This window comes from Anopheles moucheti, chromosome 3, assembly GCF_943734755.1.
Source record: "Anopheles moucheti chromosome 3, idAnoMoucSN_F20_07, whole genome shotgun sequence".
Classification (NCBI taxonomy): domain Eukaryota; kingdom Metazoa; phylum Arthropoda; class Insecta; order Diptera; family Culicidae; genus Anopheles; species Anopheles moucheti.
Window position 1 is genome coordinate 66,407,617 of NC_069141.1, and position 27,906 is coordinate 66,435,522.

At 44.1% G+C, this 27,906-nt stretch overlaps 1 protein-coding gene across 1 annotated transcript in view; it reads left to right on the plus strand.

The window, feature by feature from the left end:
• Positions 1–11,454: 11,454 nt before the first annotated feature.
• Positions 11,455–27,906, plus strand: part of LOC128302930 (neogenin) — an 87,333-nt gene continuing 70,881 nt past the window's right edge. The window contains exon 1 of the mRNA XM_053039780.1: positions 11,455–11,497. Coding sequence (XP_052895740.1) covers positions 11,455–11,497 — 43 coding nt within the window. The remainder of the gene's footprint in view (positions 11,498–27,906) is intronic.

Consider the following 27,906-nt stretch of genomic DNA (forward strand, 5'->3'; position numbering starts at 1 on the left):
TCGTGTTCTTAAATACCTACTAGATCTACTACTGCTACCTGATACCTACTACTCTTATTTAGGTTATTAATTTTAATATTATTCTAGTCTATTAGTCTATTTTTTTGACGATATTCCACTGCACTGACGACTCCCCGTTGGATAAAAGGGCAAAAAATAAACAAAATTCGATTTGGATTCGGATAAAATATACACTTTTCGCTTCGGATGATTTTTCGTTTTGCTATGGTTTTGTTATGCAGAATGGCGTAGAATTGCGTGAAAATTAGATTGCATTTGCGATTGCATTGCGGTGTTTGTCGATTTCCCTTTGGCTTTTTTTATTTTTTGGGGTGGATAAATTGCCTCATACGAATCTGCTGTTTAAACCCCTTTTTCCCCCCTGTGGGGAGCTGTTTGCAGTATCGTAAATGAATATGCAATTTAAATTGCATTTAGAAAGGCTTGTTTTTTTGCCAAATTCATCGCACCGAATTGAATTTGGTTTGCAGGAACGCAAAATTAATAAACACAAATCCTCTCGGAAGCATATTCAGCACAATGGGAGGGCCACTGGAACGAGGATATGTTAAGCGTATTTCGGTTCATTTAACACCTAAAACTCCTCCCCTGAAGCGGGAATAAAATGCGTGCCGAACGGTTGCCGGTTGTTTATTTGCATTAGACGGGGAAGGAATAGAAATTTAAATCGCTGCACGCGGATATCCTTCCACGGTACTTCATTGCACGTAATTAACAACAATGTATCGGAATGATCCTGACAGCGCGTAGCGCAGTAGGGGGGTCGGTGCCACTGTTTTCCTGCAAAATTTTCCCATTTTCACGTTGCCTTTGTGCTCTGTTACAGAATCGAGAATTGATTCCAATGGATTCGGTATGAAGTCTCCTATCGAACTGACTGGTGGTAAGCCATCGCTGTCAAGTACGTGTTAGCTTTGGAGAAAGGTGGCTAGTGTTGTTGTGTTTTTTTTTGTTGTTCGAGCTCTTCCATCTCGACCTCTTCGACCGTCCGTCCATCGACTGTGCATAATCCGGGATAAATATGCAAATTAGCAAATAATTATATGAATTGAATTTCTATTATCACCACCAGCATTCACCGGTCGAGATATCCGCTGGTGTGGTGTTTTTAGTCAGTCGGAGGTCGTCCATGTTTCGTCCAATGTGAAATGCTATGGGGAAAAGGATACTCTCCACGCGCCACCAATGTCGGGGTTTGGAAGCATTTTGCGCGCATCATAAAACCGACCGTGCCGGTTTGGACCTGGTCGCGTGAATGCGGACAGCGATGAAACACAAACGCCGCGCGATGGTGGCATTATAAACCGCCATTGTTGAACACATCTCCTCCTACCCCCACAGAGCGCAGGATAACGCCACGTAGAACGTTGGAATGGGCTTCATGAAATTGTGCTATTATTGTTTGTTTATTAGACATCATTGACGCGGTGTGGCGGTGAAGGAACTGGGAAGGCATAATTTTCTGTCCGGTTATGCAGCACCTCACAGAACGGTCGCATCACAGACCAATTTTCCCCGTTCGCAAGCCCCACAGTAGCGTGACCGAGGTGGCACGGTGGTGGTGTTGTTGCGCCGTACTACAAATGTCTCTACTTCATTAAGCTTTGATATGGGTTTGATGGGCGAATCTGAATCTGAGAGACTTCAAATTGGACGAAGTTATGCCGAATCATAGATTTTCATGCTCCAAACAAAAAAGGGATGCTTGGAATGTGATAATCCTCGCTTGGAAATTGAGTTTAATTGTGTGTTGATAGCATTATGGGATTTATTGATTTTTGAGTCAAAAACACCACCCAAGAATACCCAATGAAGGTTAAGACCTCCGTAGCTGATGAAGCGTGGATTTGTGTAAAATGTTTTGACAGCAAAGCTCGCTCGGCACCATTAACTAACCCTTATCCGACAGAAAGTTTGGACAACTTTCCTACCACCGGCTCCATTTCAGCCTTCCTTCCAGTTACCTTCATATTCAGGTATTCCGGGGCTTTTCTTCTTCAGGGGGTCGCTGCTCCAGTGTTGTGGCGATGGCTATCATACGAACCGCCCAGGTCCACCGGTGTGGGCTTTTTTGCATACGGTCTCATACAGTTGGAAAAGTTCACTTCAAACTTTTACTACTCTCAGCACACTCTTGTGGACCAAACCGTGCTTTTTGGTCTATTCTAGCTCGTCCCAAACTCCATTTTCTGCCTCGTGTGATAGTTTGGGATAGTGGCCGAGTGTGTCTGTTTTTTTTTTTTGGTGTTATGTAGATGGTTTGAAGCTATATTTTCTTTTCGCTCTAAATCTTTCACTGGCCCCAAAAGAACTTAACTTGCTAACTTCCTGACCCGGTGAGGGTCATCGTCGAGTCGTTCGGGCGTGCCACCACTACACTCGATGGTTGCCGTCGGCGTAAAGGTGAGAGCTTATCAAATATTCACTTTACTATAATGGCTGTTCTTGCGCTGGAAGCAAACTCGTTTGCCAGGAAAATTTTTCACATCGGAAAACCGGAACGAACTTTTCGGTATTTGCTTTACAAAAAAAAGGTGGATAGGACGCGCAAAAGGAGTGCATTGTTCGTTGGTGGCGTGTGTCGAATGTTTAACGCTAAAGTGTTGTGCAAATTTAAGTACATATTTCAAGGAATTAATAGATATCGCTTCAGCAGGCTGGCACAATGTTTGTGGGCATCATACAGGAAGTGTATCTTGTATGATTTAACTTCTGCATTCACTGTGTTTGTCTGGTGCGGGTTCGTGATTTAATTGAATTAGGATCAGTTCGAGTTTGATCGGTGTTTGCTGAGAAAGGTGTGACTTTACAAATCACGCACGTGTACGCATATTTAGCACGAAGTGTGCCGGTGCAGGATGCAACGTGGTCGAGTTTCCTTGGTGTTTCCCTTCCTTATCCGACCCTTTAACAGTGGAACTTATGGGTGATTCTATAGGTGTTTAAGTAAGGCGAGCGTTTGAGTTTGATTATTCGAACGAAGACGATTACTAATGAAATATCTCTCAAGGGCTCATGTGTAACTGTACTGTAGGAGCCGGAGCCTTGGAAGCGAATCCATGCTGTTTTGCAACTGCTTTGACGCAATTAAGATGTATTAAATTCTAATCAAGATTTTGATGAAAATTTTAACATAAAAAACCGGTTGTTAATTTTTGGTAACAACAGTGCACTTCTTCCTTTGAACGGATCTGTATTTCCCCGCAGCAAGAATGCGACTCGAGTCAGGAAATGCAAATCAATAATAATTAGCTAGCGGGGTCTATTCGTTGCCGTTCCGTACGTGTCGATCCGTCAGGACATTTCTCAAGCTGCGGGGAGTAACCAGTTCCCGTTAGAGTGGAGTTTGATTTATTGCTTCAACATTCACTTCCTCGATGCTCGATGGTCTTTCAGCATTCAGTGTACCGGCCCACATGAAAGGCAGGAAGTATATGTTAAAGGATGTCTATATCCCCCCCTCGGTACTCGCACCTCACTCATGAAAACCTTTTTCCCCCGGTACCACCTGTCGGTGTTGTGTGTCTCTAGTGAACCATCGAACCCGTGCCACCTTCAACTTCAAAGCGGAAAGGTACACACTTGCGTCATTTTCGATTCGTCAGGAGACAACATTTCTCCTGCGGCTGGCGGCCGACAAATGCTGCCAAAGTTGTCAATACACAGAAACAATCTTCATACCGGAAGGCTCAGCACCATTGAGCACCCATCATTCCATCTCCGTCAACTCTACGGAAGGAACGGGGGATGAGTCGTGTTACGGTAGGGCGAAAATTGTTTAAATTCCATAGGAATTCTAAATATCTATTAGCCTAATTGCTCGGCACAGGAGTTTAGCAGCCGGCTGCCGAATGTGTTGCGGTAGCACAAGAAGTCCATGTCCCTCTCTCCAGGTCGAGGCCAGGAAGATGACGAATTTGTCTTCCCGTTCCAAATGGTACGTTACCACACCATGGTATACATATACCTACCGCAGTGTGTGGTGCATGTGAAAAGCACCATCAGTGTCAATGAGCGCACAAACTCTAACTTGGACCACTTCCTGTTTGTGGTGTCAAAGAGGCAAAGAGAAACGATGCACATTTGTCACAAAAGAGCATCCTTTTGCGCTGGGCGTAAAGTATGGCGTGGGTATCGTATCGGAGCTCCCCCATCGAAGGAGTTGGAGGGATAGTTTGAAGTTGTACGTTGGGGTAATAATAGTTATTTCGGTAAATTAATGGTTTAAGTTTGTTGGACATATAGGGACGATGAGGAATGGCTTTTCGGTAGTTCGGTTTGCAATTTGGATATCAACACCGATATAAATATGAAGATATGATAGATTTGTGATCCGAATGCTCGAATCATGTACAGGAAACCTATAATAGATGGGCAATTCTTCTAACTTATTTTATTTGTATAGTTTTAAAATGTAAATATGTAGTACTTGTTTTGTACCGCGATTATCTAGGATCCTACGTTGTGATATATTTTTTTTTGGTTAATTATGTAAATCTGTTTTATGATTTGTGCGGCGTGTGGCTATGTCCGTTTATTGAGACGATTCCAGAACGACTGACTGACACATCAGTCCAAGTGTCAAAAAGACATTGTCCCAAACAACAAATTCTCTTTTCTTGCATGCAATGCAAAACCAAACATACCGGCCCCCTTGAAAAACTAAATTTTCAACAATCTCGTGCGCACTCTAACATACATATTTTAGATACGGGTCTTTTCATTACACCGGAACCAGCTTTAACGGTTATAACTCTTACAACACCATCTTGTCCGGGATGCAGTTCTAAGATTCGAGCAAGAGGCCAACGAGCAGGAGGAAGTTGCTCGTCCTTCACAATCACGATGTCGCCAACGGATAACTGGTGCTCAGAAGGATTTTGACGTTGATGCTGAGTCAACTCGTGAAGATACTCAGTACGCCAGCGGTGCCAGAAGTGTTGCGTATGATGTTGAAGCTTCTGGTATTGGTCAAGCCGGTTAATCGGTGTATTTCTTATATCAGCTTCTGGAGGTGGTCGTATCATCCCTTTGATGAGGAAATGGTTAGGGGTTAGAGGCGACAGATCATTTGGGTCATTAGAGAGGGATGTCAGGGGGCGTGAATTCATACATCCTTCAATTTTGATTAACACAGTTGATAAATCTTCATACGACAGTAATGAAGATCCCAATTGCCTTACCATAAGTTTCTTGGCCACTTTTACGGCGGCTTCCCAAAGCCCACCGAAGTTTGGTGCCCGAGGAGGAATAAGATGCCACTTAATTCCTTCTTCTGCGAGGTAATTACTGATTTGTCGATTTTCTATTTCACTATGCATCATCTGGTACAGTTGGTGAAGTGCATTCTTCGCGCCGATGAAATTTGTACCATTGTCCGAATAAATATGGAGCGGCTTATTCCGCCGGAAGATGAAACGATCCAACGCCTTCAGGAACCCAGTTGTACTCAAATCACTTACAAGTTCCAAATGAACCGCTTTCGTACTCATGCATACAAAAATGCAAAGATACGCCTTTTGTGGAGCCGCCTTTCGATGAACAGGTTTCAGAAATATCGGCCCGCAATAGTCCACGCCTGTACAAGCAAACGCTTCATTTGCCGTCACTCGAGATAAAGGTAGTTGACCCATCGGCTGCTGTATTGGTATAGGATCTGCTCGATTGCAGCGATAACAGCTTCGTATTGTAGATCGAACCGCTCTTCTTCCATTTAATGGCCAAAATTCCTCACGTGTCGCTGATAAGGTTGATATGATGCCACCATGCATCATCTTTTCATGTTGCTGTTTCAACAGCAACTTGGTAAAAGGATGGTAACCGGGAATAATGATCTGATGTTTCGTACAGAATGGTACATCAGCATGCTGAAGTCTTCCGCCAACTCGTAATACTCCATATGAATCGATGAATGGATGGAGTAGTCTTAGCGGAGATCCGCCAGCTAATTTTCGTTCTTTAGATAATTGTCGCAGTTCATCAGGAAATACTTCTCGCTGCGCAATCTTTGCTAAAGCGATTTTAGAATTGTGTATTTCTTCGACAGAAAGATTACCCGTCTTACGTAGATGAGCATTACGCAAGTTATGGTAAAATCGTAAGCAGTAGGCTGTTACATGAACTAACATTCGTAGTGATGAATAGCGTTGAAATAATGGGTTAGGTTCAATAAGGCGAATAGCTAACATAGCGTCGCCTTTCCGTTCCAATTCATCATCCGTAAAATTTTGCAAACCACGAGTTTGGCTAGGCCAGCAGGATTTTTCATCTTTCAACCATACTGGTCCATGTTTCCACATATTGCTTTCCAAAAGTCGTTCCGCAGATACACCTCTGGAGAGCATGTCCGCAGGGTTCTCTACCCCTGGTACTTGATGCCAAATGCATCCGTTTGTGGTAGCCTGAATTTCTCCGACTCTATTCGCGATGAATGTTTTCCATGTCCGTGGTGGAGCTGCAAGCCATTGCAGCGTAATAGTAGAATCTGTCCACATGTGAATCTCATGTATACACATATCCAGAGCAGCTAGTACTTTCGTTTGTAATCTTGCAGCTAGCAGAGCTGCGCATAATTCCAACCTTGGAATGGTAAGTGGCTTTAGTGGCGCCACTCGTGACTTGGATGCCAGCAGCGTTACCTGTATAGTGCCGTTGATGCTTCTCGATCGTATATAGGCACATGCCCCGTAAGCTGCTTCCGACGCATCTGAAAAACAATGCAACTCAGCATAGCAGCAGTTGGGTACCAATGCGAATCTTGGAATCTGAAATTGAGCTATCAAGGGAAGTTGTACACAAAACTTTTCCCACTTGCTACTCAAATGCTGCGGTAATGTTTCATCCCAATTAATATTGTTGGTCCAAAGTTCCTGCAACAGGATTTTTGCTTGTACGACAATCGGTGAAATTAATCCAAGTGGATCGTACAACTGGGCGATGGTAGAAAGCACCGATCGTTTGGTGTAAGGGTGAATATCAGGAAGCGTTATCGAAAATCGTAATAGATCACTCGGTGGCTCCCAGCATATTCCAAGCGTCTTAATACTTGCCCCTTCCTCGAATTCATGGGATGATTTGGTTCCGAGTAGCTCAGGCTTTAACCCGTTCAACACACTTAACTCGTTTGAGCACCATTTGCGAAATTGGAAGCCACCCTTCTTCATCAGACTGATCAGCTCATCTCGAAGTTTAATAGCTTGCTCGATGTTTTCTGCATCAGAGATCAAGTCATCTACATATAGGTTCTTCTTTACCGCTTCAGTTGCTAACGGGTACGGAGCTCCTTCGTCTTCAGCTAGTTGTAGAAGTGTTCGGGTTGCTAGAAACGATGATGGAGCTAGCCCATATGTAACTGTGGCCAATTCAAACGTTTGTACAGGTTCAGTTTCCTTAAATCGCCAAAGAATACATTGTAATCGCCGATCTTCAGGGTGCATACTCACCTGGCGGTACATCTTTTCGATGTCTGCGATAACTGCCACCTTGTACTTACGGAAACGCAGGACCAAAGATAGTAGCTCATCTTGTACAACTGGTCCCACCAGCAAAACGTCATTTAAAGAATGCCCTGAGGTTGTCTTCGCCGAGCCGTCAAACACAACTCGTACCTTAGTTGTTGTGCTAGCCTGCTTGACCACGGGATGATGTGGAAGATAATGTACCGCAGACATGCTATCTTCTTCTATGGACACTGGAAACATATGTCCCAGCGATACGTATTCATGCAAGAAATCATCATATTGTTGTTTCAGCTGCTTGTCTTTGGCTAACTTCTGCTCCAGTAAACGAAGTCGCTTTTGAGCTGCCGTTTTTGAATTCCCAAGCATCTGGGCGTAGTCATGATGTTTTGGCATTCGAACGATATACCTTCCCGTTTCATCTCTGCTGGTTGTTTCGTTGAAGTATTGTTCGCACTGTTGTTCATTCGGAGATAGAGTTGATGCAGCAAGCTCTTCTACCTTCCAGAATCGTTCCATTTGTGCCTGGATTTCGTCAGTTGCCTCCATCAGGTGGTAACTTGAAGCTTTTTCTGATTGTGTTTCATGAAAGGCGGGTGTATCTCCTGCTACTATCCAGCCAAATACCGTATCGATTAGGCTATTTTGCTTGTTTGGTAACTGCACTTGCCCATCGCGTAGGAGTGCATAAAAGTATGCTGCGCCAATAATCATATCTACTCGTCGTGCTGTCCCGAAATCCGGATCTGCCAAAACATAATTGGATGGAACGCCTACGCAGGATGTGGAAAACGACGCTGAAGGAATGTTCCCTGTTACTTTTCTTAACACAAGAAAGTCCATGCTTTGACAGTAGTTGTGGATTCGATTCTATCTACACCAGTAATAGCAATCCTAGCAGGTTTTCGTTGTAGTTGTAACAATTGACAAAGATGTTCGCTGATCGCGTTCGGTTGCGATCCGTTGTCCAGCAATGCTCGTGCTAAGTGTTCTTTCCCATGTGCATCAAGTACCACCAATACCACTGTAGAGAGCATGGCATGAACAGTCATTTTCTTGGAAGACGCCAACGCCATTGTCGAAGTGCTAGATTCTGGTTGTTTCACTACTACATCGCCGGTCTCACTTTGCGGATGTATTAGTGTATGGTGCCTTGCAGAACACTGCATACAGTTGTATTTAGACAAACACGCGTGAGAAAAATGTCCACTTTTTAAACAGTTTTTGCACAATTTCTTGTCGTTTATCAGTTTCAAACGTTCCTGAATGTTTGTGCTTTTGAAAACTTCACACGACGATATACTATGCCCGTTCTTGTTACACATAACGCACACCGGTGGTTTGTTAGTATTTGTGGAAGCAGCATGCACTGAAACTTTCGATTTCGTGGAAATTTTCTGAATTGTACCGCATTTTTCTATAGCTAATGTTTCCAACACTCGCACACGTTTTTCCAAAAACGCGACCATTTCCGAAAATACAGGATCGTTGTCTGCCTGGGATTCCTCCCACATGCGTAATGTTTCCTCGTCCAGCTTGTCGGCCATCAGCTCGATGAATATAGAGCTGAACGATTTTACGGGTTGTTCCAATTGTTCTAAAACGTTCACGTGCATTTGAAACTCGTCTACCAAACGATTGAGGGCCACTGCTCCAGTGTCCTTCATCTTGGGAAGTGAAATTAGCGATCGTATGTGTTTCTTCCTCAAAATGACTTTGTTGGAATAACGCTTCACGATCGTATTCCATGCCAAATCGTAGTTCCCTGTTGTAATTGGGATCGTTTGGATAAGCTTTGCAGCATCTCCTACAAGCGAGCCTCGCAAATAATGAAATTTCTCTACAGGAGAAATTTGTTCCGATGCATGAATAAGAGATATGTAACTGTCGTGAAACGTCAACCACGTATCGAATTTTCCATCGAAGCTAGGAAGAACAATTCTCGGCAATTTAACTTTCGCAACAGCGGATGTAGTTGTGCTTGGAGGTGGCATAATAGCGAGTGTTTTCACTTTTACATCTAACTTGCTGGACAGATCAGCCTTCGTACAGATGTACAACTCCTCTATTTCACCTCTTATGCGTTGATTTGTGGCGATTGCTTCCTCGTCGTCTTGCAGGTCGTCGATCTCGTTCTGGATGCTCTCGAAAGATTGCCAAATCGTTTCGAGCCGATCCAAACGCGTGGCAACCTGAAACTGCTGCTCCTCAGTGTAGCCTTGAAGAAACGCACACACACGTTGAATTGAGTCGATAAGCTGCTTGCGCTTCAACTCCTTCGACTTGAGTTTATCCTGTTTCGTCATGTTTCAATGTGAGGACACTCACACTAACTCAGAACTATAGCACTCTACCAATGCCGCAGCACAAACCTACACGGTTTTCACAAAAATCGTGTAATTTTCTAGTATCTTGGTCACTGTTGCACCAATGTTTTGTACCGCGATTATCTAGGATCCTACGTTGTGATATATTTTTTTTTGGTTAATTATGTAAATCTGTTTTATGATTTGTGCGGCGTGTGGCTATGTCCGTTTATTGAGACGATTCCAGAACGACTGACTGACACATCAGTCCAAGTGTCAAAAAGACATTGTCCCAAACAACAAATTCTCTTTTCTTGCATGCAATGCAAAACCAAACAGTACTGATGAATCTCCTTTTCTTTACAGGTATGTCCAATCATTAATGTCTAAAGCGGGTTGTCCAATGTACATTTATTAGTAAGTATGATTTGCATTTAAGTTGATAAGAGACTAGAATGTTATTGATCGCCAGTTTACTCAACAATTGTGGGTTTAGGCAAACAAATTAGCAAATTAAGTCACTCTAATAGTACCGCCTGAAATCATACTCTAAGCCAGTTTTGTTGTATACGTTTTGACGTTTATTCGGTTTATCTCCTTCCTAATGACAGCTTCAGTCAGCTGTTCGACAAATGTCAAAACAAATTATTTTGCTAGCTGGTTAGGCCATCTTTGCCGTACGCTTATGTAATGTAAACAAACCTTTTTAATGCAAATAACATAAAAAAGGATTAATTTAATAACCAAATTTATGTTTTATTTTAAATGAATTGAAGTTAAAGTAAAGTTTCTAATGTTTATTCGATTTTTCTCAGATTGATCCCTTATGTCATTCTTTATGTCAAAATGCCATTGTCCTTTACGAATTCATTCAGAATGACAGCTAACCCGGTATCTGGATTATTTGACAGCTACAGGCGAAATAGTTAAGCTTTCTAACTCAAGGTATGATCTGCCCCATTATTAGTTAACGAGCACGATCAATAAACACACGATGAATATCAAAACCAAACGCTGCATTGCGATCAAACAATCAAGCACTAGACAAATCCAACCTGTTCTAGCGCATTCTGCTGTTTCTGCTTCGGCCGTACCAGTGTCAGGTATTTAATTTAGCTGATTGAGTGCGCAGGTAATATTTCCAATGTTTACTTTATAGCTCCATTTTCTTCGCAGCGGTGTCGCGCGAGTTATCCGCAAGGCGTGAATGTAAAAGAATTAATTTGCTCACCTAAGCGTGCGGTCGGTGGGTTTTTGCAGCGCTGCATCATATCAAATTACCATACCGTTTTCACAACCGAATGAATCTTCCGGTTCGCTGCGAGTCTCGCTGCAAAAAGGGAAAAATTCTTCCGACCATTTTCCGCTCCAAGATCATTCCGCTGGGGAAAAATAAAGATCAAGAATAATTTGCACTTTCCACATTCCACCAGCAATGCGCGCGACTTGCTGCTGGGTTTGGGTGGTGGCCCTTTGTTACCCGCTGTCCGTGTGCTTTGTAGGGAGAAAATTCTCGCACTCGCAGCCACTCAAATAAAAGTCAAAAAGGCGCACGAAAGAAGTGTATGCAGACAAATAGAACGCAAACAATAAACCCCCGGCGAAGCGTGAAAAGGCAAAAATTAAACGAACGCAAGACGGAAACTATTCGATTCCGGTTTGGGGGAAATATGGTCCGCGCTGTCGGTGGGGTGTCCGCAAAGGTGGTGTGGTGTAAGTTGCCGTTGGTGTTGTTGTTTCCGTCCGGCAAGGAACTGGCGGTGTGGGAGTGACGGCGGTAGGTTTGGACTTCCGTCCAAACCAGGAGCTTACTGTATCCTCGAACGCCTTCAAGCGCGCCAGCATAGTCACGACCGGCCTGATGGCTGTCAGGCGAAATTCCGTTCTGTTAGCTCATATTTTTTTATTCGCCCATTACACGCCAACTTTTGTGCTGCAAAGGAAACCACCGTAAGCGGGTAAGGATGGGGACATTCCGTTGTGTTGGATTTGGCTTTGGTAAGGTCCTACACGAATGACGGTAGCCCAGACCACAGGCTTTTCCAACACTTGTTCACTGTATGGGTAGTCGTGCCTATTGTTATCCTTCGCCCGGGGAAGTTCGCTCGTTGTGCCGGGAAACTCTGTGGCGTCGTGTGGTGTGTCAGTTGGGTTTTGCGAGCGAAATAAATTATATTCTCACCACACTAGTTTGCCCAGGTCAGGAGTATGTATTATTTCCCGACCGGGAACGGATTCTACAGCTTATTTACTTGATGGTGGGTTGTACTAAATTCTTAGTGCAGAAGTGTCTATTGGCCGTGACATGTTTGTCATGGTCAAGAATTGCATTATATATATATAGTCAATGGCGTAAAAGGACTGGTTCAGATGCAATTCGGGCTTCTTCGTCCTCCTGTGCAGCAGCAACGATCAACGATTGATAAGGATTCCAAACAGCGTCTTATGCTATAATTTATTTTCCGTCTCGACAATTTTATTTCGTAGCAACATCACCATGGTAGCTGTTTAAAATCGGCTTATAAGCAATCACCTTCCAAGGAAGCTCCATCCTCCGCAGCTATTAAATTCAAGCATGATTTTCCACCATCGTTTATTGCCGGAGAAAATTGCTTCTTATCGGCAGTTCAGCACAGCTGCCAGCATTCTGCCAGCCGGTTCTATTACGAGGGTTTACTTCCGCGCGGCTTTCCTTCAAGGGGTACCTTTACACGCTCGTTGTATTGCACGTTTTTGTGAAAATGTCCGCTTTTCCCTCTAATGAATGGAAAGTGTTCCCACGGCATGATGGTACCTTCTCGTCTCGAGGTAGTATTTCTGTTGTTGCGACAGTTAGATCAAAACATCATCATCCAATCCACCACAATAGACACACCATCGTTTGCCGTGTGTGCCGTGAGTGAAATTACGATTTTCGCAATTTTCTCGTCCCATCATTACGATGCGAGACGAAATGTGTACGGTGGAGCAGAATTTTGCTGGAAATGTTGTGCATCGAACTTAAAAGTTTTCATCGTTCTCCATGTTTACTCGCATTCCAAACCCTGAAGCTGAACGCGACATGTACAAGGTGCAAGGAATGAATCTGTGTACGCCAAACAGAAAAAAAAGGACGACGACGAATCGCTGTCGCTTTATGGTTCTTTCCCTCAATGCGGAATGTACTGACATATAATGGAAAAGTGGAAAAGTTGTGCCGAGAGAGAGAGCGGGAAACGCACACTACTATGTGCACGGTAGGAAGTGAATTTTGTGCCGGAGTGTAGCAAAAGGTCGTCGTTGCCGTCTCTGCCTTCGAGCGAACACTGCTAACGATCGCTAACAGGAAAAGGAGTGTTTGATTTCCCGTGTCAAGTACGAAAGCGCGGGACGAAAGAGCTGGATGGAAATACGGCGATACGGTTCTTGAACGCGTCGAACAATTTCCTTCATTTTCTTCTACCGGCGAACCGGTCCTTAACACATGCACACGCACACTAGAAAACTTGTCAGACTGTAAAACGGCACAAGGGCGGGCACCCGGTTCGGCAAAGGAGTACATAACGGCCATGTAATGAAATTACCTACGTAAATGTGAGGAAATGTGCGCGACGTTTAACGTCTCGCGACAGTAATAAGCGGACGGTTTACGCGCTGGGTGGTAAACTGTAGAAGCGGCAACGAGCTTTTTAGTGTCAGGGAGGGTTTTTTTGTTGTAAGATTGTGTTGTGCTTCATTAAAAGTGCTTGTGTTGATCAATATTGACACACCAACGGCACAATGATGGTAGGTTGTCAGCAAATTTGTCGCTTGTTATTGGCTCGCTCTGAAGCGTTTCTATTCGCATAAAATAGATTGCTTTATTTAGTGTTTGGGTTTATTGGGTTTGTGTTCCAACTGCAATAATTCGCTTTCATTCATCTTTCATCACTTTTCGACGGGGAATTTATAGTGTTGGATGACTCTGAGGTGAACGAATGAATCTATATTTAAAAGATTCATGAATCAATGTTATGAAGCCCTCCATCGATTGCCAAAAATGGGCACTATTCCGCTTAAAGGCCTGTAAGGAATTATGATTCGCCACTGTTCCGAGGATTCATAAATCTTTTGAGAGTCGATTCTTAATTTAAATGCCTTATGATTCATATGAGTGACTCTGCTCAAATGATTCATTCAGCACAACACTATTTACTTATTCACTTATTCGACGCTACAACCGGTCTTGGCCTGCTGTAGGAGTCCTCCAAACCGCTTACGGTCGAGCGTCATCGTCTACCAATCCATTAATATCCTTTCTGGTGGACAAATCGTTGTCATCGTTCTTCTGACCATGTGGACGACCGTAAAAGGACTTTACAGGTTGGGTTGTCCGGTGTCATTCTCATGACGTGACCAGCCCATCGGAGCACACCGTAGCCTGGTGAGTTTAATTCGCTGTACGGGAGTGAGTTCGCCGTACAGCTTATAAAGCTCGTCATAGCATCTGCTCCTCCATTGTCCTTCCACATATACGGGGCCAAATATCCTTCTGAACATCTTCCTCTAGAAAGCCCATGTGTAGCTTTTGCCTCTAATCTCCAACCCGAGGTTTTCTGCCATCTGCTCAATCCTTTGGCAAGTAGCTGCCACTTAGGAGAGCCGTGAACCAATGATGTCTATGTCATCAGCGTATGTCAGGATCAAGATTGACTTATAGAAGAGGGTCCGAGAAGTTTCCACCTCGGAGTCGCAGATGGCCTTCTGAAGAACAGACAAGTCAGCCCATCGCCTTGTCACAGACTCCTAGTGGTAGCAAAGGGCTCTACGGGTTGATCATTGACGTACGAGCTCATTGCGTGGAGCAAAGGAGCTCAATGCGTGCGTGAAATTTTACCCTGGCTATACTGTCGTATGCGGACTTGAAGTCGATGAAGAGATGGAAGGAATGTAGCTGATGCTCCGCAATCTTCTCCAAGATCTGCCACATGGTGAATATCTGATCAGTGACAGATTATGCTAGAAGCTTTTTGCATTACATTACGGGTTAATATGAAACAGTTTAAAATCAATAAACTTTCCTTAGCGGGCAATTGTAATTTAACTAGGAACGGATGTTTGCGTTACTAAATCTGATTGCAATAGTTTGCGCAACATCAAGTACACTTGTACAATTTCAGCTTTGTAGCTGTATCCACCCATCCAGATAAACAGCTTCTTCGCCTTGTTCGTACAGATCATGTTGAACAGCACGGACATGTGTGTGGTTTCCGATTCCGGGTGCAGGGAGGGAGGGACAACCGACAGGAATCTCGAATGCAACCAACAGACACTCCGCAAACACACATAACGATTACGTCTGCAGTAGCATTTTATGGCATCATAAGTTGTTTTTCTCCTCCGGGACTGTTGAGCGGAAGCCATCGGTGAGTTGGACGAACTAGAGTGAGTGCTCTCTCTCTATCGCCACCAAGGCATCCCCCTATTGCCTCTAGTGCTCTGGGGTAGAATCGTTGAAAACTGCAACTTTGACTTTGGCTTGGCTAGCATCAACAGCTGACAAATGGGAAAGGACACAACCCTCATCAACTGGGCGTTTGTTTGTGTTGCGGAGTCGGTTGCGCGAAACCGGATGAAAAGTGCACCGAAAAAGTGTTAGCATTTTACGAGATTGAGTAATTGCGTTTACATTTCAGCTCTGCCCTCACCCTCCGTGCTGATCTCATCAGCTTCACCAAGAACCTTAGCCATGGGTCCTTATGATAGTTGCCTCGCACGGCGGTTTTTTCTTCGGGGTTTGTTTATTTTGTTTGCTGTCCGTTTTTGGGTTGGTTTGGTGGATGATTTTTATTTTGAGTCGAGACTGAATCTTTCCCGCTGTGTGGAGGCTGTGTGGCATATTTAGAATCCTTCCGTCTGCCGAAGCATCATACAGTCAGAACACCTTTTTTTTGCTCTTAAAATAATAAACGTCTACAGCGAATCGAGCGTATCTAGCGGGGTGTTATTTTTCGACTGAGCAAGCAGTAGATGCTCGCCTAATGCACGGAGGTACTTTCGGTTTTGCGTAGAAGAAGCATACATACGCAGAGACTTTGATGTATTCCTGGAAAGCCATGTATTGCCATAGCGTTCTTTGCCGAGATTTACCGGAAAAGGGTGATTTGATTATGCTTCCTCGCTAGCGATTGAGTGTATGAACGCATCTTTCTTGTTGCAGCATCACAGCATCTTGCTTAAATATATACTTTCCTGTAGTACTCCGGTAGAATCTCGAGAATTGGCCCACCCACTGGGTGTGCCCGAAAAGACGTTTCGTTGTTATGCTTTTGTTTTGGTATACTCGGGCGTGGAGGCGTGGTGGGAGGATGGTGCGTGCGTGAAATATTACGCAAGGTGTTTTTGGTGAATAAAATTAGCATGGAATTAAATTTTTTGCCGTATGTTTGGTATGTTTGTTTGTTTACTGTTTTTTGGAGTGCTGAAAGGTATGAAATAGTAGCGGGATAGCGCTGATATGTTTTTCCCCTTTTGGCGCTACCTGGAAGATTCGTCTTCATCTGTTTGCATAATTTGACGTTGAGATATGCTAAACGGAGAAAACGGATGAAGCGTGATTTATAAACACATTTTTCACGTTGCAGATAATAATTTTACCAATTCTTTAAATTTAGCTACTGTAGCGTCTATTCGAGTCAGATCAAGCCTAGTTTTCACCCTTCACTCACTAATGGGGGAATGCAAACTTCATTTAGAACGTGATCAGCTTAAAGCAATAGAGCATGCACACCAATTCGCTTCAGAATTCCACGATTAAATTTCAGCACGATTATGTCGAGCGTAAAGATAATCGTCCACACGATGTTTGGCGGCTTTATTGCGCTCTCCGGTCTCCGATACCTCGTTACAACCGGAGCTGTTCGCCGAGATGTGTCGTTTCGCCGGTGGTTTTACGCTTGGGCGATTCGTGTTCGATGCAATAATGCAACAATTAATATTCTCGCTCGGTAGGCTTCTGCAGGCTCCCCGAGAGCCGTTTATGAGCCGCGATTCGTGCCATTTTCTATTCGGAGCAGTTGGGGGATGGGATGGGGTTGATCCGCCCGCACTGCTGTACAAAGTATGGGCTAGAATTCCTCGAGATTGGAAGCTTTCTACCGATGCGATAGTTGTGTAAACTTTACAACTTCTTTAGCATTGGTGCACTGTGTAAGTGCTGTGCATCGTCCGGGTGGAGGCATTATCCTTTTTGAGATTGTTTAGCTCCGTACCCGTTCCATCCATCCATCCAGAGGCGATGTTATCGTTGGCATCGGAAAGGAAACATGGACTCATCCTGTGCCGCTTGTTGATGAATGATGATGAACTCGTCGAGCGCTCGCTCGATCGAATGGCGAAGATGAAGAACAGGAACAGGAACGGAAGCATCAGCTCCGAAGACAGCGCTAGTTGTCGCTAGCAGTTAAAGGTCTGTAATCCACTTCGGATCCGATCCCGGGCAATGGATAAGGCGCGGGGAAGGAAATTTCTTTGTCTAGCTGTGTGAGTGGAGAACTAAAGTGATTTCCTTTCCTGTTCCTTCCTTACTATCGACATCGTCGTTGTTGTTGATCGTGATAAATCTTTTTTAATATTTTCTCTACAGCATCCTTCTTTGGCATCGAACTGGTCGGATTTCCATCGACTCTCGGGATACAGAGCGTACCGGGGTCTGGTCTGGTCTGCTGTAGTGTGTTGTGTTACCTTCTCTCATCCCTTACCGGTTTGACGGTGCTTAATCGAGTCGACTAGTTTAGTCCCTCGTGGACGATGGCATAGCAACGGCTTCCAGGGTACCGTGCGCTTCGGAAAGGTTCTTACGCCAGACGGACAGACGGAGGGATTAGTGCCGTACATAGAATCCCGACCCGTTCGGTTGCTGGGTTGTTCGGGATCTTTGGGTAGGAGAATTATGCGTACGATCCGATGGTAAGCCACGATGGTGATAGCCATTACTTGCGGGTTTTTCTCTACTTACGGCGTTCGGTTTCGCCCCGGCAGTTTACCCGAAAACTGTGTATGGAAACAATTATTAATGTAGAACATAAACTATTAAAATAAATTACAGCAACATTTGTAACCTTGTGGTCTCCCCGGAGCTTCCCGGAGCGGTACACAGGGTTTGCAGTAAGTTTGTCTCTTATTTTTGCTGCTTACCGAGACCGAGATTTGAGGGGTTTTTTTTTGGGTTTGCTGTAGACGAAGCACATAATCCGTGTGATCTTCGACGATGCTTTCAATGGTGATTCGAAGCATCGTATTTTCGTGCTGTGGCTGTATTTTGTGTTTTTTTCCCCCCAGTTTGCTCTGTGCTGTGAGTGAACGAAAATAATCTTCTGTTTTATGTGGCAAAAGCAAATGATGGTTCAGAGACTGCAGAATTGAAACTATCGCCAGACGTGAGTGTAGGAAGGGAATAGTATATGGAGATTAATTAAGGTACTTTATTGGCCATTGATGTGTCGTTGGAAGTACTAAGAGTCTGCATCTGCAAGATGATAAATTAAGGTGTTTTTGGTGTGCATCACCTTGGCTCGTCTACTGCAACATTTAGACCTAATTTATGTTAAAAGTACCATGCTTGCATTATACCGTGTCGCTCGTTAATTATTGTACGATATTTTATTGGAAAACTTTAGAACACTTTAGAACTTTTCTATTTAAGTTTTTGCACGATTTGTTTTATGTTGATGTTGGGCAGTCATGCTGTTGTGACAAGCAATGCACATAAAAGAAATCGCTTAGCAAAACGAGCTGTATTCAATTTCTTTTGTCAATTTAGTCCAAAACATTGCGTTCGACCCTACTCCACGGGTGGTCCGTATCCGTGCTGTATCGGTCAGATTTGTTTGGGAATTTTTCCTTCCTGTCGTCCGTCCGTATTGCAGCAGACTGTCACGTTCTGGTGTCCTTCTCTGTCCCTTTTCCTTCCCCCGTATGCAGAGCCTATAGGATGCCGCGGAACGGAAACTACCGGAAGAATCACAGCTGGTCATCGCCGTGACACAACAAATTCTTTCCGAAACCACTCACAATTGGCCGGCACTTCTGACCCCTTGGTTAATGGACGTGCTTTAGTCGATTCGGACACACAACACAGCTGCGTACGATGGACGATGGTCATTTGTTTTGCGAGCCTCGCCTATAAGAGGATCAGCGATAATAAAGTGTCAAAAATCTATTTACGGGATTGTTGTAGGGCCATCGGGCGCATCGGGAGGATGCTCGTACGGCGCGTTACTACCACGGCCAACAGCCAGCATTCGTTTCGCATCGTGGCAATGATGAAGCACTACCCTCGTAGTGCGGCGCGCTCCAATTCCGGGTGGCAGATTGCAGACGAATAGATGGTCGAGGCCGTTTCGGAGGTGTCAAATTTCCCAGCGGGAGTGGGAAAAGGTTTGCCGCCAGCTGTTGGCGAATCGATGGTTATGGCCAAGTGGTTGTGTCTTAGCAATAACTGGGTCATGCGAATTTCGTTTGGATTGTATCGGATCTCTCTTCGGCCGGCTGCTCCAGATGCCGGTTCCATCCGCAGCACTTGGCACGGTAAAGATAAGAAAATTGAATGATGGAAAGTAATGGCCTACAATCTCTTCGCATAAACGGCTTCACCCGGTACGACAGTGTGTACCACACCGGGTCGATTGAGCGAGGGTGTAGTATGGACAGATATTAGGTTACGCCACTGGGCAGTGTTTCGTTTAACGGGCTTAACGCGGACCGTTCGGGTCTGGTTTCACTTTCACTATCGAATAGAGCGGTGCTAGGCGAGCGAGCCTCCCTATATTATTTTCCATAAAATGGATTTATCGAATTGATTGTGGTTTATGCTCCCACAAATGGCATTGTGGCTGTGTGCGACAGGGAAGGGCAGTATCTTTCATCGGCTTTTTGAGCGCCAGGCGAGCCACCATTTGGAATGCCACTAATGGTTATTTAATTTGACCCGTGCCTTTTAGCGTACGTGGTGCGGTGATCGAAGCCGCGCCATGTCACGCAACGCCCGAAAGTATGCAACGCGGGTGGGAAAGGTCTTTTGTTCCGGAAAAGACTACAAATCGTCTTAAGGGATCCCGGGCCGTTATGATGGCGGCAGCCCGATGAGCCGCACAGTTATGAAGTGGAAGCTCGTTTGCGAAATAACAGCCATTGAAACGAAAACGGTTCGGAAAGATTCGATTCGGAAACAACGACGATGTCATGATGTTATCGGGTTTTTGTGAAGAAGATTGTGTGTGGCGGGGTGGGGTGTGGGACGTGCTGGAAAAGTTCCAAAAAATGGCCCCGGGGCAAAGTGGCGGGTAGGAATGTGTTTATCGATGAAAGTTGTCGGAAGCGAGTTCACGGAGATTAGATCGCGTTCCCGTTTCGAAATCGGAGTTTCGTGAGATCTTTTGGCACCTTTTGGCATTTCCCCGTTTCGGTAGGCGTGCGTAGGGTTGCGCTAGGTAGCACCCAAACGTATGCGGGGTACGCTCGTCTAAGGCGAAACAATGCCTCGATTCTGAACTCATGCTAGGTCACTTTAACGGACTCGGTACGCCATTCGGTAGCCTTGTGGCAATCGTATAGGTTATGCTGCTGCATGATAGCTTCGTACTTCCCCATTCTGTTCCTCGTCATCATATGGTTTTCTTTTTCGGTATAACTGTGTAATATGGCGCTATGCTGTTGACCGTTGATAGCGTTTGCCTTACCGTCAATTTCACAATGAACGGAATCGTGTGGCCTCCGGGGGGTGGAAAATCGTGTGAAGAAAGCTGGTGTTGTATTTTGGTGCTTTACAGAGGGAACTGTTGTTACACGCTGGTCGAATTAGTGCTTCCAGGAAACTATAATGTGGCTTTTGAGAAAAGTTTGAACTCGTTGAACATGTTTCCGTCATGATTCCATTCGTCGTGGCTCTCCGCAAAAATTGTTCAACATGAATGATTGATGTGCAAAATTTATAGATAAACAAGAATTCATAATAATAATCGCACTGTTTTCAATGAAATGGCTGCATAAACTAAGGAATAAAAGGGCATTGTGCATATATCAATAGCTCACGTGGAATTTATCTTACGCGACAAATCGCAAATCGTAACGCAACGTGTGCAAATGTCGATCTGCTAAAAATGATTAATAGAGGGTGGAATTAATATGTAGCTGCACAGCTAGCAATGGTTGCCATTGCTTGTGATAATCCTTTGTAGAAATGCTTTGCCGTTCTGAACTGTGCATAATACATAAGGGCCACTGAGCCGTGGAGGGCGTTGATAAACGACGAGCACATAATCAGCTCGTGTCCATCGCACGTAAGGTTTGCTACGTGGGTTTTGTTCGTGGAAGCTTTTGATTTGTACCAGTTTGTAGTTTGTCTCTGTGTGTGAGGTGGAATATTTGATTAGCCCTCTCTGTGACACTGTGTATGCTGTATGCTTTCATTATATGCGACAGAAATGATTAAGTGAAACATTGTTTGATATGTACGACCGACAAGGTGCGTTGGCGTTGAGAGGGTTTTGCTGTTGTTTTACTACGAAAGTGAGGCCGTTACATGGTGTTTAATAGTTTTTTTAAATAAAGCTTGGTATTTTTTTAAATATACCTTTATTTAAAGCATTTCGAAATTATATTAATTCCAGAAAACCCTAATGAACTATATGTATGTACTTCTTCAAGTTGGTAAATTTGAGGAATTAGCTACGGAGAATTTTAAAAAATAATAAAGTTAAACTGTTAATTATTACCGGAAATACTTTATTTTCTACATAAAATATTGCCTCCATTTACCAGACATAAGTCAATCTTTTGATGCTCACAGCTTTTGCCCAAAATGTTGACGTCAATGAAGGGATTATTAAATGTGACTTCCTTTCGGACATTTTACGTATGCCGTTCCTCATCCGACGACCGACACGATTAGTGGCGGAATTCCGGTTCCCTGGTGGGGCAGCATTAAAAATATCAATTCATTTTAACCTTTGCTCCAAGCGTTTGATTTCCTCCCAGGGTATGGAGCTCAAGCCTAAAGCATTGGTTGTGCCTCAATCACGCTCTTGGTTGACAGCTTAGCAGCTTGCGTGTGTTGTTGTTTTTCTTTTTCACGCACGCCCGATTGCTTGCCAGCGATTTTTTGACATTTGCCGTTGCCTGTCAACCGTAAGTTCACATTTTTTATTTCGACACACCGCCGATCGCAATCTTTCAGCGGAACTGGGAAATGAAATCTTGAGGTTTATATATAACAAAAAAAAAGCATAATAGGAAATAAAAAGAAACGCGCCACAAAAGCGAAACAAAAGTGTAGTGCTACATAACGCCCCGAGCGAAATGTGGCGTTTGGCCGAACGCAGACCGGCTATTGGAATGCATCGCTGGAATGGAATGGCGAACGGGTGGGGGCCATTCCCGCGAGAGCATTTGCACCCAATGGTTGTGGCCGGCATCTCGGGGCATAAACGGTTTGCTGCAGCCGTTAGTCATAAATAATTTTTATTGCCGTCACAATTTTTCCATCCCGCGGGTTTGGGAAGCCAGCGCGCGGCTCGGCTAGATGAAAATGGGAAGGCCTTCCATTTGCCACCGCACTCAATTAGTGCGATTCGGCGGGTGACTTTGTTCGTGTCGTGAGCTATCTCCATGGGAGTTGCGGTTCCAGAGCCAAAGGTTTTCGGGAAGTGAGGTTCTGTTTTTTTTTTTTGCAGCTCACGCCTCGGGTCGGCAACTTTTATGCTGCCTGCAAATGCATTTTCGTGGGTGGAGTAGTTATGCTTTCGGCTCAATGAATTAATTTTTGGCTTACTGTCTTATTTGTAAAAGTGAAAATTTGAGAAAAAAGGCGTTTGGGTTCTTGGGATAGTTTGAGGTTTTCAATCTTAGTTTCGCTGACAGTTTTGTTATAAAAATTGTTTTAATTTTTAATGGAAAACTTCCATTCCAAGCTGATTTGTATTGAAATTTTGAAGCAGAACAGAAGATAATAATGAACCCACGTATTCATTAGTTGCTCAAGAAGTAGGATGACAACTAACTAACCTTATTGCAGGTTCCTCAATTAATAGCCTTCCCTGTGTGCCTTCTGTTTCAACCCAATAATTAATGTTCTGTTCTTTCGTTGCCTCTCTTATCTCGTTCCCAGGTCAGTAAGCTTTTCGTCATTCGCTCGCACGCTGGGTACCATAAAAATAATGATACCATCTAAAGAGAGGACCATCACACCCGGCACCCGCGACAAGAGGGCCCATCGTCCGCGTCCGAAGCTTCGGGACAAAGCAGGAATTAGGTTATTGGTTTTGTAGAGCAAACCAATCTTGTTTTTGCCAAAGCATTCGTCGCCCGTTTTACCGGAAAGGATGTTCGTTTCGTTCGGGAACGAAGTGTCCTTTTTTTCTGGCCTTTTCATTGCACTTGTTCCTTCGTGCACGACCCTTTTGGCCATCCGGAACGTTGTTTTTATCCGCGCCCTTAGTGACATCATCTGTTGATGGGGTGTGTACGTGTACGTAGCACCGGGGGTCGAGCCGGCTGTGTGGGTGATGGGATAAAATTATGCTTCGCTTGCTGTGTAGCGATGTTTTTTTTTATTCGGGACATATCGGGGATACTTTGGGACATATCCGCTCTTGTTCCAGTTTCCCGTGGATTCTGTGTGTTTTTTTTTCTTGCCCACCAAAAGTGGGTTAATAAAGCGATGGGTTTTGTGTTGGCGTTTATTTTGCTGTGCGGGGTTTTGATTGGATTTTGGGTTGCCGAAGAGGAAGCGTATCGATATTTTGCTTGTGCATTGTGTACGGTACTTGGTTTTTCGCTTGCCCAGTGTTAGTTGTTTTGATTCTGGTTTTGGCTCTTAAAACCAAATTACATTCCATTTTATTGTTCCTGAATGCAATGCCATCTTTTGGAAGTGCTGGTATGCGAATTTTTTGTACATATTAGAACGCTATGTTTGAGCTTTTATTTGTTCCTTATTATTCGATCTCATGATCTTCTGTCGTCTTTTTCTTGTATGGTTCTATATCAAGTATTTTTTTAATATTACATAATCTCTTTCTCATTCTGACAATATTAAAACAGGTTGTGAAACTGTTTGATGGCTTGATTTTATGCTACCTTACTCATTTCTACAATGAAGAGCATTTTGGCAGCTGGTCGTGATATTGAAACCAACTCGAATTCATTTCGACCCAGTTTAGGACCCAGCCCCGCCAGGTATAGCGAAAGGCATAAAAATACATCTAAAAACAGGACAATGCTGAACGATCGAAGGCATGCCTGGCATAGTCGTGAAATGATGGTTCGATAGTTACCGCCCTCGAAAATGGGAATGCACACCGGGGATGACACGGTTCGAACATTCAACACCCGGAAGACGTGAACCGTGAGACGTGTAGAAGATGTTTGGCGCTTCGTCTTGTTGCAGCTGCTAGTGGTGGTATCGTTCGTACAGTTCACCGAGGTCGCTGTCAGTTAAGCTTCTTTGACATCGATTGCAGTCGACCAGTCGAGTGAATCGATTTCCCGGTGTAAAACCAAAGAACCCGAACACTTCGTGTGCCGCCACGGTTGAATAACATATCTCACTTGCTCTGGTACGTTGTCTTACGCTTTGCGGTTTGTTGAAAGACTGATCGCTCATCTGAATGTCTTGCCGAGAGATTTCCTATCCGTTATGTTTTATATCCTTGGTTTAGGTATGCTTAACCTCTATCCGAGGTATTTAATATGTGCTCTAGAGTGGTTGATGCACAATAAAAACAGTGTAAACCGATACGATGATGATGGTCTGTGTTGTTCTTTACAAATTCTAAAGAAACAATACCATTACTGCATGATATTGCAATACCAAAACCAGTGTGCAATTGAAGAACTCTGTACAGGCAGGTTTTGTAAGAACTTTTCCTAAAGCACAGCCACCAAGCATTGGATTTTTTCGTTAAAAATGTGATCTTCAAAGTTTTTTTTTCTTCATTCTTCCCCCAGTTCCGAATGTTCTTATTATAATCGCAAAAATATGATGCCTTTCAGGCCAAACCTTCCGTTACGGATGTTTGCGCTTCTTTCTGTGCCTGTATATCGAGATATCCGTTTCATGCGCCTGAGCTGCATCGAAGCGAAACCGATAATTTTGTGTGCAAAATGCTTGCAGAACGGGTTATGATTGGGAATCGAAATCACAGCTCTCGTCGTGGTTCAGTGGCGCACGACGTGCCTAGAATTGATATTTTTGCAGTATCGCGATACATTCGACGGGTCAAAAGAAAAAACATTGCAGCCGAAAATGAGAATATCGATCCTGGGGAAAATTTATGCAAATATTATGTTGTTTTTTATTATGTTTTTATGTTTTTTTGGTTGTATATTTTGAAGGTTTTTCTTTTTTTTGCTTCAATTATTTTTAAAATTTAGGTAGCTCATAAAAATCCCTCTCTCTCTTTCATTCTTTCTTTCTTTTTACCTCACTGTGAATTTGGTTGTCGGTTTATTGTAAAAAAAGATTGAGAAACCTTTTGAGATGCCACAAAAAATTAAACACCCACCCACATTACATTATGATAGCAGAAGTAAATATTCATGCGGGATGCGAGTTTTTTTCTTCATCTACCGGACCACGGGTTGGTTGAAAAATTGTGCGAAATGTTTGAAAGATAAACAGCCATTTGGGTTGAATAATAAAACTAGCTTCTTCGGTTACCGACCGGCGATCTCAACCTGGCCTTTGCTTCGAGCAGCCCAAAATGAGCGCACATCACTCATTGGATGAGAAAAATGGCCTTTCCCCGAATTTTCGTACCATATCAGAGCAAACATTTGAACAGAAGAAAACACAAAAACTGCCCGTTATTAGGAAACGCAAGAAAGCTGGGAAATGTAACCGAAAAAAAAAATCAGTTTGTACACGTTTATTTTGGGAGCGAATTTTTCGGAAAATGAATGCTGCTGGTGTTTGGTTGTAGGCCCGCCATTAAAATGACTTGGTGAAAGGGAACTGTGACCGTACGGTGGACCTTAACCGGCATTTTCCATCAAAGTCCAGTACGGCACACGAGCACACGGTGAGTTCGTAAACAAATAAGCAACATAATGAACCCCGATGGGCGAGAATTCGGGCGGGAAAATGTGTGCATGTTTTCCCGCCCGACGAACCATCGGCATATTTGGACGTTTATTCAATTTGACTGTTGTTTTCCTTCTCGCCCCGTGCCGTGTACCGCGGGGAGGGGATGCACTATGGGGTGGGGGACGGTAAAACTCATTAAAATAATGTTACCACGGGTATGGCCTTTAGGGTGGAGGTTTTTTTTGTTGTTCGTTCACCGCGATCGATGCCTGACGAAATCTCCGGTGTAAAGGAAAATGCCAATCTTCCCCAGTGACAAGCTTGTTCGCTGGGAATGTGTTAGCCAATGCAGTGCACAGTGCGAGGGAAAAACTTCATTCGGTTGGTATTCGGTTTAGAATGTGTCTCATTAATTAGCGCTTGCCTGCACGTCTTTGACGCTCGATCGAGCATCTTGATTACTCTGGCTCCGCTGTCATTCGCTTCCAAAACGCAGCGCAGAGCATCAATGAAGCTTGGTATCTATCTTCACTTTTCCATGTCGCTTCTATGTGCCTATCGGTGACCGTAAATAATGAGTGCCGGCAACCAAAAAAAACCATGACCAGCGCACGTGCTATAATGTAACATTTTCGTCCAGCCAGGATGGCCCTTTGCCGTCACCGGGAGTCGCTTGAATCATTGATTTAATTCCCCCTGCCCCCGAGTGGCATTCAAAGTGCAGTGGGCGGGCGCGCTCACAGGAACGTTAAGGATCGCTCGATGGTGTCTGAGTGAGCAGCTCGATCGATGGCGAGCATCTCGAGGCAGCTTTCTCGCAGTGTCTCGCCGTACGTGTATCTATACGAGAGGGCAATAATGAAGCGTCGTGCACCACGGTACCAAGCTTTTTCCCGAGATGCTGCTAAAGTTATTTCCGTCGATGCTAATTTTCTCCTTCGGTAGCTTCCGTTATCGATTTTTTGCAACTGCTGCTACCACTAATTAGCAGGATGCTTTTGTTCCAGGAAAATTTTAAGCATGGGTGGAAAAATCCCTACCCCTACGTAAATTTGGAAAAGCTTTTAATGGGAATGATTCTCGCCAGGATATCCAGGCTCCTTCGCTCTCGTCGATGCGGACTAGAGAGTGCATGTCTTAATTTTTAACGATACAACCAAGCGCAGATGCAGATTCGGAGAGTGTTCTCGGTTACATCGGTAACGAGCATTACTTGAATTTCTGCTACGTTTTAAGTGCTTTGCATGGAATGGTTATGTGGGTAATTGTACAGTTGCATTTATTTAGGTGATATATTGTATACCTTTTAGAACTTATTTATGTAGCCTTTTTCGTCCGCTGCATCGAACTCTGATACTTAAAGAGTTAAGCACGAAGTCACATAGATGATGATGGTGCCCTTCATCCCCTCAATCATTAATGATTGTTTGCAAACATTTTGCATTCGGCGCTATGGCATTATGGCTATGGCTTTACTCGAACAAATGCATCCCTCTTCCGTGGAACATTTTCTACGAAACATTTGCTTCTTCCGGTGATTATACAAATCCTGCCTATTGACGCATCATCATTCCTTCCTTCCTTCCGGTACTGTTGCATTCACTAGCAACTTTTGTTGTGCGTTACTTACTCTTGCCATCAGCTTATCAAATGCAGAATTTGCGGCAGAAGCATAGAAACGACGCACCCGCCACAGCGCGCGTATTCTAAACACTGTGCGCCTGTGTGGTTTCGGAAATGGGTTTTGCCATCGCACTGTGACGGGATGTCCGACCCAGCTTCGCCAACCGTGTGGTAATGAAGCAAAAATGGGTTTTGTTTGAGTTCCTCAAAATATCACCGCTTAATTGTTGGGGTGTATTGAACAGAATGAGAAACAAAATAATGGGCAAACAAACGCAACAAACGAACCCCGACAGATTTGAGAAGAAGTTGAGGTTGACAAATTTTTCACATCATCCAGCTCGTGCGCACTTTCGAAGACAATAGGGGGAGACATTAGACTTAAAATCCCCCGGACCGATTGAAGTAGTGTCGTTGGATCATGGGCAAGATAAATCCTTTCGGCACAAGGCGCGAT